The sequence below is a fragment of the Neofelis nebulosa genome, chromosome 2 (assembly GCF_028018385.1).
Source record: "Neofelis nebulosa isolate mNeoNeb1 chromosome 2, mNeoNeb1.pri, whole genome shotgun sequence".
In the NCBI taxonomy this organism is placed as follows: Eukaryota; Metazoa; Chordata; class Mammalia; order Carnivora; family Felidae; genus Neofelis; species Neofelis nebulosa.
Window position 1 is genome coordinate 208,519,583 of NC_080783.1, and position 14,674 is coordinate 208,534,256.

Consider the following 14,674-nt stretch of genomic DNA (forward strand, 5'->3'; position numbering starts at 1 on the left):
GTAATCTTTACACCCAGCGTGGGGCTTGAACCTACAATCTCGAGATCAAAAGTTGCATGCTCCACCAACTGAGCCAGCCAGGCACCCGTGACCCGTTTTAAATAATGTTAATAACTGGGTTTTTTTTTTAGTTTTTTTTTTTTTTAACGTTTACCTTTGAAAGAGAGAGAGAGAGAGAGAGAGAGAGAGAGAGAGCGAGCACGTGCGTGAGCAGGGAAGGGGTGGAGAGAGAGGGAGATACAGAATCCGAAGCAGACTCCAGGCTCCGAGCCGTCAGCACAGAGCCCGACGCGGGGCTCGAACCCACGAATCACGAGATCATGACCTGAGCCGAAGTCAGACACTTACCCAACTGAGCTACCCAGGCGCCCCAGTAACTGAATTGTTGTTACTTTAAGCCACTAAAGAAAAGGAAGTTGCAATTTTTTGTGTAGAGTTTACTTTTTTTTGGTTAGATGTTTTTTGTTGTTTTTTTTTAAAGTCAGCTCCATGCACAGCACAGATCCCAACATGGGGGGGCCTTTGAACCCACGAACCTGGGATCAAGACCTGAGCTGAGATCAAGAGTCAGATGCTTAACTGACTGAGTCACCCAGGCACCCCCTTTGTTTGTTAGGCTTCCCATTTAAGAGTTTGAAAAGCCAGAAGTCTGACAGCATCTTGGTCCAGGTCCAGACTCTGCTCATTTTGTTGACTTTTCTTTCATACATGTGTATTCACAAGTATGTTCTGCGTATCTGAAGATCTTAATCCCATCGCAAAGCTTGCTGTGTTTTATCCTGCAAGTATTGAACTGCTACCGTCATCTTACTTTCTTTGCTATGTCTTGTACATTCCTTTTTTTTTTTTTTTAATTTTTTTTTTCAACGTTTTTAATTTATTTTTGGGACAGAGAGAGACAGAGCATGAACGGGGGAGGGGCAGAGAGAGAGGGAGACACAGAATCGGAAACAGGCTCCAGGCTCCGAGCCATCAGCCCAGAGCCCGACGCGGGGCTCGAACTCACGGACCGCGAGATCGTGACCTGGCTGAAGTCGGACGCTTAACCGACTGCGCCACCCAGGCGCCCCAATGTCTTGTACATTCCTGAGCAGTTCTTACTCATTTGTGCTCCCCACACAGCTTGCTTTGTTCTCGGATGCATAAGTGAGGTTTTAGGGTGTAACTGTATTCTGAAGGACTGTTAGCTCATTCCTTTGAGTTATTTTTGGAATCATGGTCATTTATCATTCAAGTAAGACCCCATACTTAGGTTCAAACTTTTACTACTTTGAAAATATTCTGGATATCTCTTGGGGTATGTTAATACCTGAAAATCACTTTTTTATGTGTATGTAGGCATACGGCTTGTTATACACAGTCTGTAAAGTAAAATGAAGCAAGATCAGTTTACGTATTGTGAGAGCGAATCCATTAACTCAGCAGATGCACTCTTATTCGGTGTAAGATTGTGTGTTAGATGAGACTGCCGACCGGCCTGTCTAATAAGATGCTAATAAATTAGTTTTCATTTTGGTCGTGTCTTGAAATAGCATATTCACAAGAGACCCAGAGGTACGCATATGATAGGGAAGCCCAGCCGTGTATGCAGATGAAGAAGGCTAGTTAGTGCCTAACTGAATGTGTGGGAGAGCTCATGGGTCCAGTGGAAAGGGCGGTGTTGAAATTGAATTTTACACTAGGAAAAATGATGGGGGAGTGGAGAAGGTAAAGCGGTGCTGGGCCTTCCTGAGGACTTGAGAAGCAAGGAAAAGAAAGGCCTGGATCACTGTGCAACTGGATGATGCAGACTTTGCAGGTGGAGGAATCCCAGAAGATAATGCCTGGAGGCAGAATGGGGCCATGTGTTGGAAAAAGCCATAGAGTGCACCATACTGAAGGTGTGATTTTGCTACTGAGAACAACTAGGGCCCGATTGCTTGAGACATATTTGCAACTTCTCCTGTAGCAGGTTTTCAGGGCCATCAGTTGTATTTTGGAATAGTTTGTTCCTTTTAATGGAGCGAGATTTCCCCTGTGTTGCTGGTATACCAAACAGGCATCTCTGAACATTTTGCTGATGCTAGGATCATTCCGAAGCAGTAGGCTCCTTGTTTACCTTGGTGGCAGGAGGAAAGAACTATATTCGGCCGGTTAGTGGTTGTGAACTAGCTCACATTTCATGTATTTTCCTTGGCCTTTTAGGCTGCACATGGTCCGTCTGATGCTGTTGGAGAGACTACTGCAGACCTTGCCCCAGTTACGAAATGTTGGAGGCGTCCGGGCCATCCCGTACATGCAGGTATCCCTCAGTTCACCCGGGTCTGTCACGTTGTGGTTGGACCATCCTTCGGCGTGTTCACGTGTCTCTCCTAGAGGCTCTGTAAGGCCTTGTTTGGTGTTAGGTCATAGAATAATGGAATGCAGCTTTGAACTGCAAGTTTTAGCCCTAAATTCTATAGGTGAAAAGGCCAGGGGCCGGAGAATTTAAAAAGATGTCTGCAAGTCCTCCAGCTAGTTACTGACAGAGCTGGGAGCAAATGTCTGCTCCACAGATGCTCGGTGTATGTGAGTCTGTATTAACACAGTGTTGGAATGTGGTCTGCTAGCTGTTCTCCCACTAACTGCCTTCGTCTTAGGCAGAGAGCTCTTTACTTTGGGCACAGCACACTGCCCCCTGTCAAGCCACTTTGGTTGATTATAACGTAGTTTAGTTGATTTGTTTTGCAGACTGTTTGCAAAACGCCTTCTGTGATGCCACGTGTGGCGTATACCAAAATTCGACTCTTCCAACTCCGGACACTTCACCTTCGGATACCTCGAGATTTAGGACCTTTTTGTGGATCATAGTTGTGACTGACAGGGGCGTCAGGAGGATCGGGGTTTCTTCCGAAACACCTTGTGTTAGAGTCGTCCTCTAGGGTACTGGTCCTCACGTTTTACCTCTCTGTTGACTTCCAGGTCATTCTGATGCTCACTACAGATCTGGATGGAGAAGATGAGAAAGACAAGGGAGCCCTGGACAACCTGCTCTCCCAGCTAATTGCTGAACTGGGCATGGACAAAAAGGTAAGATTGGAGAGTCCCACTGTGTCAGGAACAGGCATGGGCTGAGGTCCTTCCAGCCTGCCATCCTTCCCTTAGAGGAGCCTTCACTTCATTTCCGGGGGGCACCACCTGAACAGGAGGGCTCCGGTTCCGGTGATTCAACAAAAGCAGTAGGCCCGCGTTGGCCCAGGCCTCCTGTTAGGTCTGGACGTAAATGAGGAACAGACCAAGTCTCTGCCCCCACAGACCTTTTGTAGTGCCCCAAGCTGAAAACAAGAAATTAGTTACTTGTATCTGAACGTGGGCTCTTAAGCGTAGCAGGCTCTAGCTGATCCAGGTGTGGTCCGCCGATAATCGGAGCTTGTTTTGACTGTGACTCCATGTGAAGAACACGTAGGCTGGAAGGAGTCTTGTTGAGAGGAGGCTTCAGGCTTAAGGTAAACGGGGGCTTCTGGGCTCTGCTTCTGCCTGCAGGACGTGTCCAGGAAGAATGAGCGCAGCACCCTGAATGAAGTCCATCTAGTGGTAATGAGACTCCTGAGCGTCTTCATGTCCCGGACCAAATCTGGATCCAAGTCTTCCATATGCGAGGTACTGTCGCTTTGAGCATATGGGTGTGTGGAAAGGAAAGAGGATTGTCGGGTTGATGCTGGGGCTGAGGGCACAGTTAGTTAGAATAAGGCCGTTGTCTATCGTCATTCTAGAGGAGACAGATTCTAAGCTGTCACCTCTCCAAGAGCAGAGCTTCCACCTTGTTCAGAATACCTTCCAAGTCCTGATCTTTGCCAACAGTCCTTCCAAGTGGAGCGGTTACAGGGTTTGGAAGTTCCATTATTGAAAGGAGGGGGCTATTCTGCACGGCGCAGGGTGGCTAAGAGGATTCCCCTACTGTATGTTGCTATGAGGTATGGTAATAAAGCGGAGAGAAAGCAGCGTGTGCGTGGTGGAAAGGAGATTAACACAAAGCAGAGAAGGTGGAAATGGAGGCTGAACTGCATCCAATCTTAATGAGCTTATGAGCTGTGGGGTTTGCTGGGATTTGCAAGGCTCTCCTAATGGTTTTATTTACAGTGGCTTTTCCCCTGCTTTTTTATTCATGTGATTACTTACCCCATCTCCTTTAGAAGCTGGTTCTGTAGAGAGAGCCCCTACTGGGAGGGTGGGGGTGCTATCCGGTGCTCACGGTGGAAAGTTTTCCCTCCCCTTGAAATGGGCCGCTTTTCTCGTTGCCCAGGGAAGAAGGAAACCCACCCTTCCCGGTAGAGAGGTTACCTAGCCCGTGCCCCCTTGGCCTCTGGCAGGGGTGTGGGGGGAGTAGAGCTGGGAACCTGCCGTTGTTGGGAAGAGCTGGGGGGTGTTTGAGTTAGTCGGGGGACCTCTGGCCCGAGATGAGCTCAGTCCCTGGACTGCCACTCTGAGAGCGTCACCGTCGTTTCCTCCCCACTGCCTCCAGCTGCTTCACGAGCCACCCTGACCTCTTCTCTCTTTTCCCCAGTCCTCCTCCCTCATCTCCAGTGCCACGGCAGCGGCCCTGCTGAGCTCCGGTGCTGTGGACTACTGCCTACACGTGCTCAGATCCCTGCTGGACTATTGGAAGAGCCAGCAGAACGACGAGGAGCCCGTGGCTACCAGCCAGCTGCTGAAGCCACACACGACGTCATCCCCACCTGACATGAGCCCGTTCTTCCTCCGCCAGTACGTGAAGGTGAGGCCTCTCCCTGGATGTAGAGCGGCTCCTGCCCTCCTCCTCTCTGCTGTCTGTGAGTAGGGCCCAAGGAGCCAGGGCAGGGAGCCTGCTGGAGGCAGCCTGTGTTCCTCGGAGAGGGTGTGGGGCGGGGGGGAGGGGGTTACTCTCGGCATGATTTAGTGAACGACCACTCCTCCTGATCTACTGGGGTGCAGACTCCTGCCCTTTGTAAAGCCGGGGAACTGAGTGAAATCAGACAGATGCGTCCTTGCACGTGAAGCTCCTTAGAAAAAGGTGAGAAGGCACAGGGCAATGTTGGTAGTGACCGTGTCCTGCTGTGTGTGTCAGACTCCCCCTGCGGTTGTCAGAGCCCCTTCAGCGGGCTTGTTTAGAAGATGGGCCTTCTGGCCAGGTGAGTTTGGGAACCAGCATTCCCACTTCCCAGCCCCGAAGGTCGGGCAGGTTCCGTCTGGCCTTAATGAGCCTCAGTTTGCACGCGGGGAAATGACGCTCCGCGTAGGGTCAGCTGTGTGGGTTGTCGTGAGCGCTGAGTGGCGTGACACAGTAAAGCCCGGCGCCAAGTGCACACTGGTGCCCATTCTCTGTTCATCATCTTGACCACTGCTGTCCGTCTGCATCTGGGCGGTGGCCTTCTGCGGTCGGCACCCGCTGTGCTCCCCACTGCACATGCCGAACTGCTTTGAATAGTTCAGGGATAGGATAGGCATAAAATGTGAACCTCATTGTGTCCTTCTCTTTAACCCTTTGCTGGTCTTCCATAACTTTTAGGCCAAAAAGTTCTCTGAGAACCCAACTATCTACCTAACTCTTCAGCTGCGTCACTATGCATCCTGGCACGTGGCCCCCCTGACCTGTGCCTTTTCCCAGATGTGGCACGCCACTTTCCTACCTGCTGTCTTTCTGAACTTCTTTCCCTTTGCGTCGCTTCCTTTCCCTCTAAGCTAATTCCTAGTCCTTACTCAAGACCTGGCTCTCACGCGCTGGATCCTGGGAACAACCTCCCCGACACACACTTCCCTGCTACCAGGTCGGATGGAGATGGCCTTTCCCCGGGTCCCCAGAGCACCCTGTACACACATGTGGAGTCTTCCCCTTATTTGCACCTCCTGTGCTTGGCAAAGGACCGATGAGTAACTGGCGACTGAATACACGAGACACGTTGGGCCCAGACTCCTGCGGGCTCTGCCCAGAGAAACACACAGCCCGCGGGGTATCTGCCGCTTCCGCCATCCCCACAGCCCTCAGTTGCCCTGCCTCCAGGGGATGTGTGTTTAGTGATCTGGCTGCCTTGCTTTACTGAAATGTCTTTTGTTATAGCAGAAGGTTATGGATCTAGGGAATGGAGTGCATCTCTCGTAGGAAGTCAGGAATCCTTCCTCACCACTGTTTTTTTCCATTTTTTCCCTTTAGAAGTTGAGTTTTTGTGTCAAGCAGAGCACAGCCAGTCAGCATCAAAACCCACAGAGTGAAATGTTAGAACTTTCAAGACAAGCGAGATCTGTGTCCAGATGTACCTGCAACCTTTGCATGTAACAAGGTTGCCCCCAGGAGCCTGGGGTCTTGCTGGGTTTCAAACTCAACTGTCAGACAGCGATGGTTCCCATTTGAAAGGTGCCATTTGCTAATTCCAACATAAGCTGTACCTAACGAGCAGCAAGCCAGCCTTTTTCCTAGTTGTGGTCATGGAAAACCGCCCGTCACGGGTTCTTACACAGGTGTTCTCCCTCCAGGGTCATGCTGCTGATGTGTTTGAGGCCTACACTCAGCTTTTAACAGAGATGGTCTTGCGGCTTCCTTACCAAATCAAGAAGATCGCCGATGCCAACTCTCGAATCCCCCCTCCTGTCTTTGATCATTCTTGGTTTTACTTTCTCTCAGAGGTAAGTGAAGGCCCCAGGCAGCGTGCCATTCCAGGAGAGGACATACTGGCTGTGACAGCCTTTATGGCCCCCTTCTGTCCTCGCTCCCAGGAGGCGTTGCCCCCAGCAGCGCCGCTCACACTGTGTTGATCTTGCCCCGGGTGTCCCGTGTGGTGAAGCTGTGGAAGATGGCTGTCAAAGCAAGCCGTGGCTCTAGATTTTAAGTCCATACGTTTAACTCTTTCTGCGTATGGTAGGAACAGACAAGTTTAAAAATTTGAATTCTGGTAAATAGAGAATATAGTAGTTAAGTTACGGAGAGATTTTAACATAGGGGATTGCTTGAACCACCATTGGAAAACCAGAAAAGAAAAAAAGGGAAGCCAGAGACAGTGACTATAGGAAGCAGCCACCAGAAACCGGCGTGTGAAGAGGAGTCAGCTGGGTGGGCCCGAGGTGGGGGTGCTGCTTCCGGTGCCCTGGGAACTCTGAGGGGCTGCGGTGCGGTCGATTCTGGAAGTATACAAAGAAGCTGATGATCAGAACCAACTGTAGTTGGTTTGTCCTTGGATACTGAAGAAATGACGGAGGCTGCCAGCGTGAAGGGCTGTTGCCAGGATAGCAGGCAGACAGGAAGGAGCCTGTGCTTTTTCCTCTTGCCCTCTGTCGTGCCTTTTTGTTCCCTCTTGGCGGGACCGGAGGGGGAGCCAGCTGGCAGAGAGGCAGTGTGGTTAGTGTGCTTCTGGACCGGCCATTGCAGGGCGGTGTGTGGTGGGGCAGGTCTGGGACCGCCGAGATTTGGTAGTTGAAGATTAGCCACCATCACAGCAAGCTTGAGATTAACTCTGGGAAGAGTGACCTGTTAGCAAACCCCAGATGACCATTTCAGGTTTCCCCACCTCTTTGACCAGAAAGACAGATTCTGAATATGTTTTCTTGATCATTTCACTCTGGGTGGGCCGGAGTGGGGGCCAGCTTCCCTGGAGATTCCAAAGGGTTCCAGTAGGGGAGTGGGGATATGGCTGTTTTCCCCTCTCTGACGTCTGTCTTTCCATGCCTGCCTTTCTTCTGGTTTCTGTAAGGAATACCGCGGTTAACTGGAGGCCGGCTTGGCCGTGAGGAAGTAGCTTAGCTTGTGTTTCTTACCAATTTTTAATGACGGTTCATGAACACCTGGGGTGTCACTGCTGTCACAGTTCCTGAGTCATCGACTTTTTGTGTTGCTTTTCCCCTCAAGTACCTGATGATCCAGCAGACTCCGTTTGTGCGTCGCCAAGTCCGCAAACTTTTGCTCTTCATCTGCGGATCAAAGGAGAAGTACCGCCAGCTCCGGGATCTGCACACCCTGGACTCCCATGTGCGTGGGATCAAGAAGCTGCTGGAGGAACAGGGGATATTCCTCCGGGCAAGCGTGGTTACAGCCAGCTCAGGCTCCGCCCTGCAGTACGACACGCTCATCAGCCTGGTATGAGGGTGAGGGGGCATGGTGGGGCAGACAGGGCGGGTGATGCGGCTCGGCCAGCGAGGCGGCAGGATGGAGCAGAACGGGGCTTTTAAGCATTTAGAGGACGTTAAGGCCACAGTTGAGCTCAGGGCGAATCCGCGGTGCTGTACATCCGGTGCAGTTGGCGTCAGGGTCTGAGATTTCCCCACCACCGTTCCCACTCCCGCCTGATGTCATGAGTCGTGGCGTGACCAGTCATGACCAGTGTCGCTGGCTCCACCAGAAATTTGCACACCTCTGAGTTCTGTCCTTCAGCACTAAAGACACGGATGTGTTACTGTCTGAAAGCGCTTTGGACTTTGGGGAGCAAATTGAATAACCGCATAGGAGCATCTAGAAGAGGACGTCTTCGGTGTTCTGTATTTCTAAGCCAGTGTCCTTCCTGGGGTGCTTTTAGCGAAAGAAAAGGTGGGAGTGCGGGAAAGAAAGGGCAAAGTAACCTGGGTCGTAGTTTACTGTCACGGTGTCTCTCTCTCCTGCTGTGTTACTGAGCGGCCCGCAGGGTCCCTGTAAACAAAGGGTGTCTGTGTGGAATGTGTAGCACGGAGGAGGCTCCGCGAGAGCTGCAGTGTGTGCACTTGGGGAAGCCGGGGCATGGGGTCAGCAGCCGTGCACAGAGGGCTGTGCTCAGTGTGCAGTCTGGAGTCAGGGCGGTGACCCCTCAAGTGCGGGCTGTCTGGCGGGGCTGCTCACCTCTGCGGATTGGTTTCCATTTCAGATGGAGCACCTGAAAGCTTGTGCGGAAATTGCTGCCCAGCGCACCGTCAACTGGCAGAAGTTCTGCATCAAAGACGACTGTAAGCAGTGCAGCTCCTTCGGGCTGCTGTTACTCCGTCGTCCCTTTGAGAACTAGGTAGTGAGGCCCGCTGTGTGCCAAGCACCGGCCTGGATGCCGGAGACGAAACCGTGAGCAAGACACGTAGCTAGAACTCTGCCTAGCTGAGAAGAAAAGTCAAAACTTAGGAGCGATCAGGGTCAGAGACAAAATTTGGGGTGCTCTGGGGGCACAGAGTAGGAGTAGCTGACCTCCAGATTATAGAGCTAAAACTAAAGAGGAGGCGGTGGGGTCTAGAGAGTCGTCTTCTTCGAAGAAGTGGGGGCTGAGAGTCGATCTCGAGGTAGCCGTTTGGACATTTGTGAGGTATTTCTGCAGCGGGCACGAGTTCTGGGCGGCATCTGGCAGAGCAGCCTCGGAAAGCAAGCTGGTGGGAACGGGGCCGGTCCTGGCTGGGTTGCAGACACGGCTCCCGTGATGGGGAAGTCCGCGCTAATTGTCTCAGAACCGAGCCCCGGTCTCCTCTGCCCACAGCCGTCCTGTACTTCCTCCTCCAAGTCAGCTTCTTGGTGGACGAGGGGGTGTCTCCGGTGCTGCTGCAGCTGCTGTCCTGCGCCCTGTGCGGCAGCAAAGTCCTCGCCGCTCTGGCGGCCTCCGCGGGCCCCTCCACTGCCTCCTCCGCCTCGGCGCCTGTGGCTGCCAGTTCTGGACAAGCCACGACACAGTCCAAGTCGTCCACGAAGAAGAGCAAGAAAGAAGAAAAGGAAAAGGAGAAAGAGGGTAAGCGTTTGTGACCAGGGTGATGTGTTCTGCTTCCTCTTGGAGCACACTGTTGATGCTCCTTTCAGGAAGGGCTTTCACCCGGAGGTGCTAGGGACCTAAAACTCAGATGCCCTCTAGTGTCTAGTTTTGGTTTTATTTTCCTTTACACCTTAAGCTTGTGACTTCCGTACCAAGGAAAGGCCAAAGGGCACTGAACGTTTTTAGTAAGCCAAGTTTGTTTTTCCATGAAATAATAAATCACACTTGCTGTGTGAGGAGGTTGTCAGTGTTAAATGATGCTCGTAAATGCACCTCGTGAACTGTTAAATGCCCCACAAATGGAAGCTGTTTTAGTGGACTCCCTACCATCGAAAAGGCAGAAGCCTTTCTGTTTTCACTGCTTTTCATGGTTCTCGGAGGCCTGAGACCGGTGATCAGCAGAGCAGGGGAGGTGGTTTACGTTCTCCCAATTAATGATACAGGTAGATGTTTTAGGTAACGGATCTCTGATGTAGCCGTGTTTGTTCGGTGCCAGGCTTGCGTCGGCCCTTTGTCCTGTGCCTTTTTGGTGGCGTTATTGCACATCTGTCTCATTTGGGGCTGGCCTTCTGGTTCTCCAGTAAACAACTGAAAGTTGTTCTCAAATTAAAACCATTTAGTTGAAACTCTTAGACATGGACAGAATCCCCTCCCTCTCCATCTGGTGTCACTGGCTGTAGGACCCTAGACCATGTTTCCTGGTCTCCAGTCCTCAGTCCCGCCCTGATCTTGCAGGTGAGAGCTCAGGCAGCCAGGAGGACCAGCTGTGCACAGCTCTGGTGAACCAGCTGAACAAATTCGCAGATAAGGAGACCTTGGTTCAGTTCCTGCGTTGCTTCCTGTTAGAGTCCAATTCTTCCTCAGTGCGCTGGCAGGCGCACTGTCTGACGCTGCATATCTACAGGTGGGGTCCGGGGCTAGGTTTTGGTGGTCTGCATGGGTCCAGGACCCGAGTGGACGATGTGGTTCTGTCTTGGCTTCACGTTACATGCTCACGGTTTCAGTCTCGGTATTTATATCGGTCTGGATCCTCTTGACTGTTACAGGTGTCTTCATGAGGTTAGCCGTTCTTAGCCATTAAACTGATGTCGTAAGCAAGAGATGCTTGCGTTTTTTTCTGAGAAGGCTATATTTTGGAGTTTGTAAAGTGACCAGGCTTGACTCTTCAGGCCACCTTCTGAAGATGCACCTGTTAGGATCTGCTGTCAGAAGAACAGCAGAATGGCTTGAACTTAACCCCTGCTTGTGGGGAGGGAGATAACAGCTACAGAAACAGTACCGGGGCATTGTTGATAAATAAAAGGAACTCCAGGGTTTTCTGCTGCTTGGTAATACGAACTGTCCTTTATCTACAGAAACTCCAGCAAATCGCAACAGGAGCTCCTGCTAGATCTGATGTGGTCCATATGGCCAGAACTGCCAGCCTATGGTCGTAAGGCTGCCCAGTTTGTGGACCTGCTAGGGTATTTCTCCTTGAAAACCCCACAAACGGAGAAGAAGGTAACAATTGATGTATAGTCAGGGGGCTATCTAGCCATGTTTGACCTTTTTTCCCTTGAGTTAACATTCTGACCGTCCCACATGGGGGGCACACCTGTAAAATCTCTTTAGATCTATGCTAAGCACTCCCAACACGTATGCCACAAGATAACATATACTAGCAAATAAGCACAGGCTGAATTTGGCTTAGCCAGCAGAAGGAGATCAGGTGGGGAGGAAAATGCAACCCATTTAAAGTTGTTTTAGGAAAGAAGGTATCCCCCTCGTTTTCCTGGCTGTCCTGATGGCATCCCTAAAAGTGTCTCTGCAGTTGGATAATCATTTCGTGACTTCTCCATGGGAATAAAAACGGTCTTTGTCCACAGGGTCGGAAAAGGTGACTGTCCTTAAGTCTGTGGAAACTTATAGAGAAGACAGAATCCTTTAAATGACTAGGAATTAGGCCCAGCCTTGTGTGATTCTGCACTGGGGCTGAAAAGCCTGGTATTTCTTGGGCGGTATCAACTAGATAGATAGCAGGAGACAGAAGTCTTTTCCAGGAAGACTTTCCCTTGGCCTTTAACTCTGGTCTTTTATTAACTTCTGTTTCAGTTAAAGGAATATTCCCAGAAGGCTGTGGAGATTCTGCGGACTCAGAACCATATTCTTACCAACCACCCCAACTCCAACATTTACAGGTGGGCCCCTTCTGCCTTCTCCCTAACCGAAGCTCCGTCAATCAGGCCCAGTTGCCGTCTCCACATTGGTTAGCTCCTACATAAGAATCAGTACGCCTCTGTCTAGTTGGTCTTCGAATCCCTACTCGTAGCTGGAGCCTTGCACACCCAGGGCACTCAAAATGTAACTGCTCGATTAGATTTTGGGAAGCAGTAATTTGAGAATGTTTCCTACTTCGAGGGTCTGAGTCTAAATCAGATGAGTGTACAGAAAATGGCTAGGTTAAAACAACTTTTGAAAGAGTATCAGTTAAACTAGCAGCTATTATTTCCCTGGTTTAATAACGACTGTTCTCTTTTCTTCTAAACTTCATTGAGGTATACTTTCTATACCACGAAATTCACCTATTTTAAAGTATACAACTCAATGATTTTTGGTCAATTTAATTGTGACTCTGCTTTGAGTCAAATATTGATGTAGCTTTTTAGGATTCCTCTGACCTCAGGATGGCTCAGAAGTAGGAAACATCTAGGGCTGATTGGTTGACATGTCCTTCCTGTGACGTCTAAGTCCTGTTGGGATTTCTTGCATTTCCCTGTGTTCTTACTAGGGTGGGGCTCGCCTTAGGGAATGTCGCCGTGGCGCGTTCATGGCTTCTTTGTGAAGCTCGGTGCTTTCTAAAATGAAAATTTCCTTATGCTGAGACTGGTTTCTTCCTTAGCACCTTGTCTGGCTTAGTGGAATTTGATGGCTATTACCTGGAGAGCGATCCCTGCCTGGTGTGTAATAATCCAGAGGTGCCGTTTTGTGTAAGTGCCGTCTTTAACGTGGGCAGTGGTGAGGCTTGCAGGGCCAGTGGGTTTCTCGTTCAGAGATTGATTGTTGCCACATAAGTGTTCCTCTCCCGACGGTTGGTCACCAGTGGTATGAATGCTTACCTGCCACGCTTACCACCTCAGATAGAAGTGTCATCTGTGGTCGAAGAGTGGGTTACAGTGATCAGTTTTGAAGAAGGCAGGATGAGCCGGTGGCCTTGAACCGATACACTGTTTTGTGTCCTCCTGTGTTTAGTATATCAAGCTGTCTTCCATCAAAGTGGACACGCGGTACACCACCACCCAGCAGGTCGTGAAGCTCATCGGCAGCCACACCATCAGCAAAGTGACGGTGAAAATCGGGGATCTGAAACGGACAAAGATGGTGCGGACTGTCAACCTGTATTACAACAACCGGACTGTGCAGGCCATCGTGGAGTTGAAGAACAAGTACGGGCTCTTCAGTCTTGGGGAGGGGCCGTGTAAGGCTTAACACCAGCTGTTGCTTTTGATTGCTGGAATAGGGTGAAGCAGCACATCCCCTAGAGGCCTGGTATGTTCTCTTTCCACTTCAGTCAGGGCTGGGGACAAATGGAAACACTGTTTCCTAATGTCGACAGAGGTTCTTTGGCCCGTCCAGTGGAGCCCTTGGGGTCTGAGGGAGCAATTGAGCAGTCTGCCCTCTGAGAGAGCAAGCTGAGTGAGGGGACTGCAGGCTTCTACCCGTGTTAATCAGGGCAGTTCTGGGGTTAAAACCCATACTGGGAAATACTTGTCGTTTCTTGGATTAAGATGATGTTTGCTTATTCACAGAGAGGCAGTATTCCTTAAGAAGTTTCTCTAGTACGCAGGCCTTATATTGATATGTTGCACCTTCCTTTTTTTTTTTTTTTTTTTTCCTAAATCTTTATTTTGTCTGTGAGAGACAGACAGAGTGTGAGCAGGGAGGGAGCAGAGAGCGGGAAACACAGACTCTGAAGCAGGCTCCAGGCCCTGAGCTGTCAGCACAGAGCCCGACGCGGGGCTGAAAGTCACGAACCGTGAGATCGTAACCTGAGCCGAAGTCGGACGCTCAACTGACTGAGCCACCCAGGCGCCCCACACCTTCCTTTTGTATCTGCCTATGTTTGGTCTTTCTAGCTCATGTGTCCTGGTGTCTGAATCGGGGCACGTCATATGTGGGCCAAAGAAGGCACCGGTGTGGGTTACAGTGTTGACCCACAGAGACAGATCTGTTGAAATCTCTGGCGTGGCTGTTGGGCAGAGGACATGGGGAGGTGCTGCTTAAGTAGGAAGACTTGCAGGGCTGTTCTGCACGGAATGGAAGTATTGGTATTATTCTAAGGGGCAGAACAAAGCTAGGCTGGACCACATCAGCAAACGGCCACGGGGAGCTTGGCCGACAGGAAGTTTTCTTCCTTTGGAGAGCAGTTCACATTGGTCACGTGCAAGTGAAAGCTGCTAATGCGGATGACCCGCTCCCCTTCTGGAGGAGGTGGGTTTCATTTCCTGTTGCGTAGAGTCCGTGCAGCTGCCGGTGAAGCGCTCAGAACCCGCAATGAGACCGTGGGCTCGCACCCCAGCTCTACTGTCTGTCTTTCTGGTGTGGGACCAGTTGCGTAGTTTGGTTTAGTGTATGTAGACTGCCGAGAATGGAGCCTAGCACGTAGGAAGTGCTTAATGTTACCTGTAGTTAATGTGATTACCCTAAATTACTACGTGCCTTTTTTTTTTTTTTCCCCCTCTGCTTGGCACATGGCACATAGTTCATGGTACCTCTTGGGATCTTAGGCTTTAGTGTGGCGTAATTTTAGAGTAGTCTCTCTCTCTGATGCGTGCTTCGTTGTTTTTCTAGGATCTGAAAAGTCATTCTGTGTAACATCTTAAAGCACTTGAGTGTTAACATCCTTTTTTATAAAGAGCAGTGGGAAGATTTTCTTTATATTTGGTTGCTATTATTCTCCAGATCACCTTTTCTTAGAGTGACCACTGCCTTAGAAGAATACATGGGGACAGCCTTACTCTTTG

The 14,674-nt window shown here is 50.4% G+C and overlaps 1 protein-coding gene across 8 annotated transcripts in view; it reads left to right on the forward strand.

Moving 5' to 3' along the window:
• UBR4 (ubiquitin protein ligase E3 component n-recognin 4) overlaps positions 1 to 14,674 on the forward strand; it is a 134,099-nt gene that overhangs the window by 78,476 nt on the left and 40,949 nt on the right. For all 8 annotated transcript variants that reach the window (XM_058718883.1, XM_058718888.1, XM_058718887.1 and 5 more), the window contains 13 exons: positions 2,185 to 2,281; positions 2,941 to 3,048; positions 3,502 to 3,618; positions 4,523 to 4,732; positions 6,466 to 6,615; positions 7,832 to 8,059; positions 8,817 to 8,895; positions 9,408 to 9,653; positions 10,410 to 10,578; positions 11,030 to 11,174; positions 11,766 to 11,851; positions 12,553 to 12,640; positions 12,903 to 13,096. In XM_058718883.1, coding sequence (XP_058574866.1) covers positions 2,185 to 2,281; positions 2,941 to 3,048; positions 3,502 to 3,618; positions 4,523 to 4,732; positions 6,466 to 6,615; positions 7,832 to 8,059; positions 8,817 to 8,895; positions 9,408 to 9,653; positions 10,410 to 10,578; positions 11,030 to 11,174; positions 11,766 to 11,851; positions 12,553 to 12,640; positions 12,903 to 13,096 — 1,917 coding nt within the window. The remainder of the gene's footprint in view (positions 1 to 2,184; positions 2,282 to 2,940; positions 3,049 to 3,501; positions 3,619 to 4,522; positions 4,733 to 6,465; positions 6,616 to 7,831; positions 8,060 to 8,816; positions 8,896 to 9,407; positions 9,654 to 10,409; positions 10,579 to 11,029; positions 11,175 to 11,765; positions 11,852 to 12,552; positions 12,641 to 12,902; positions 13,097 to 14,674) is intronic.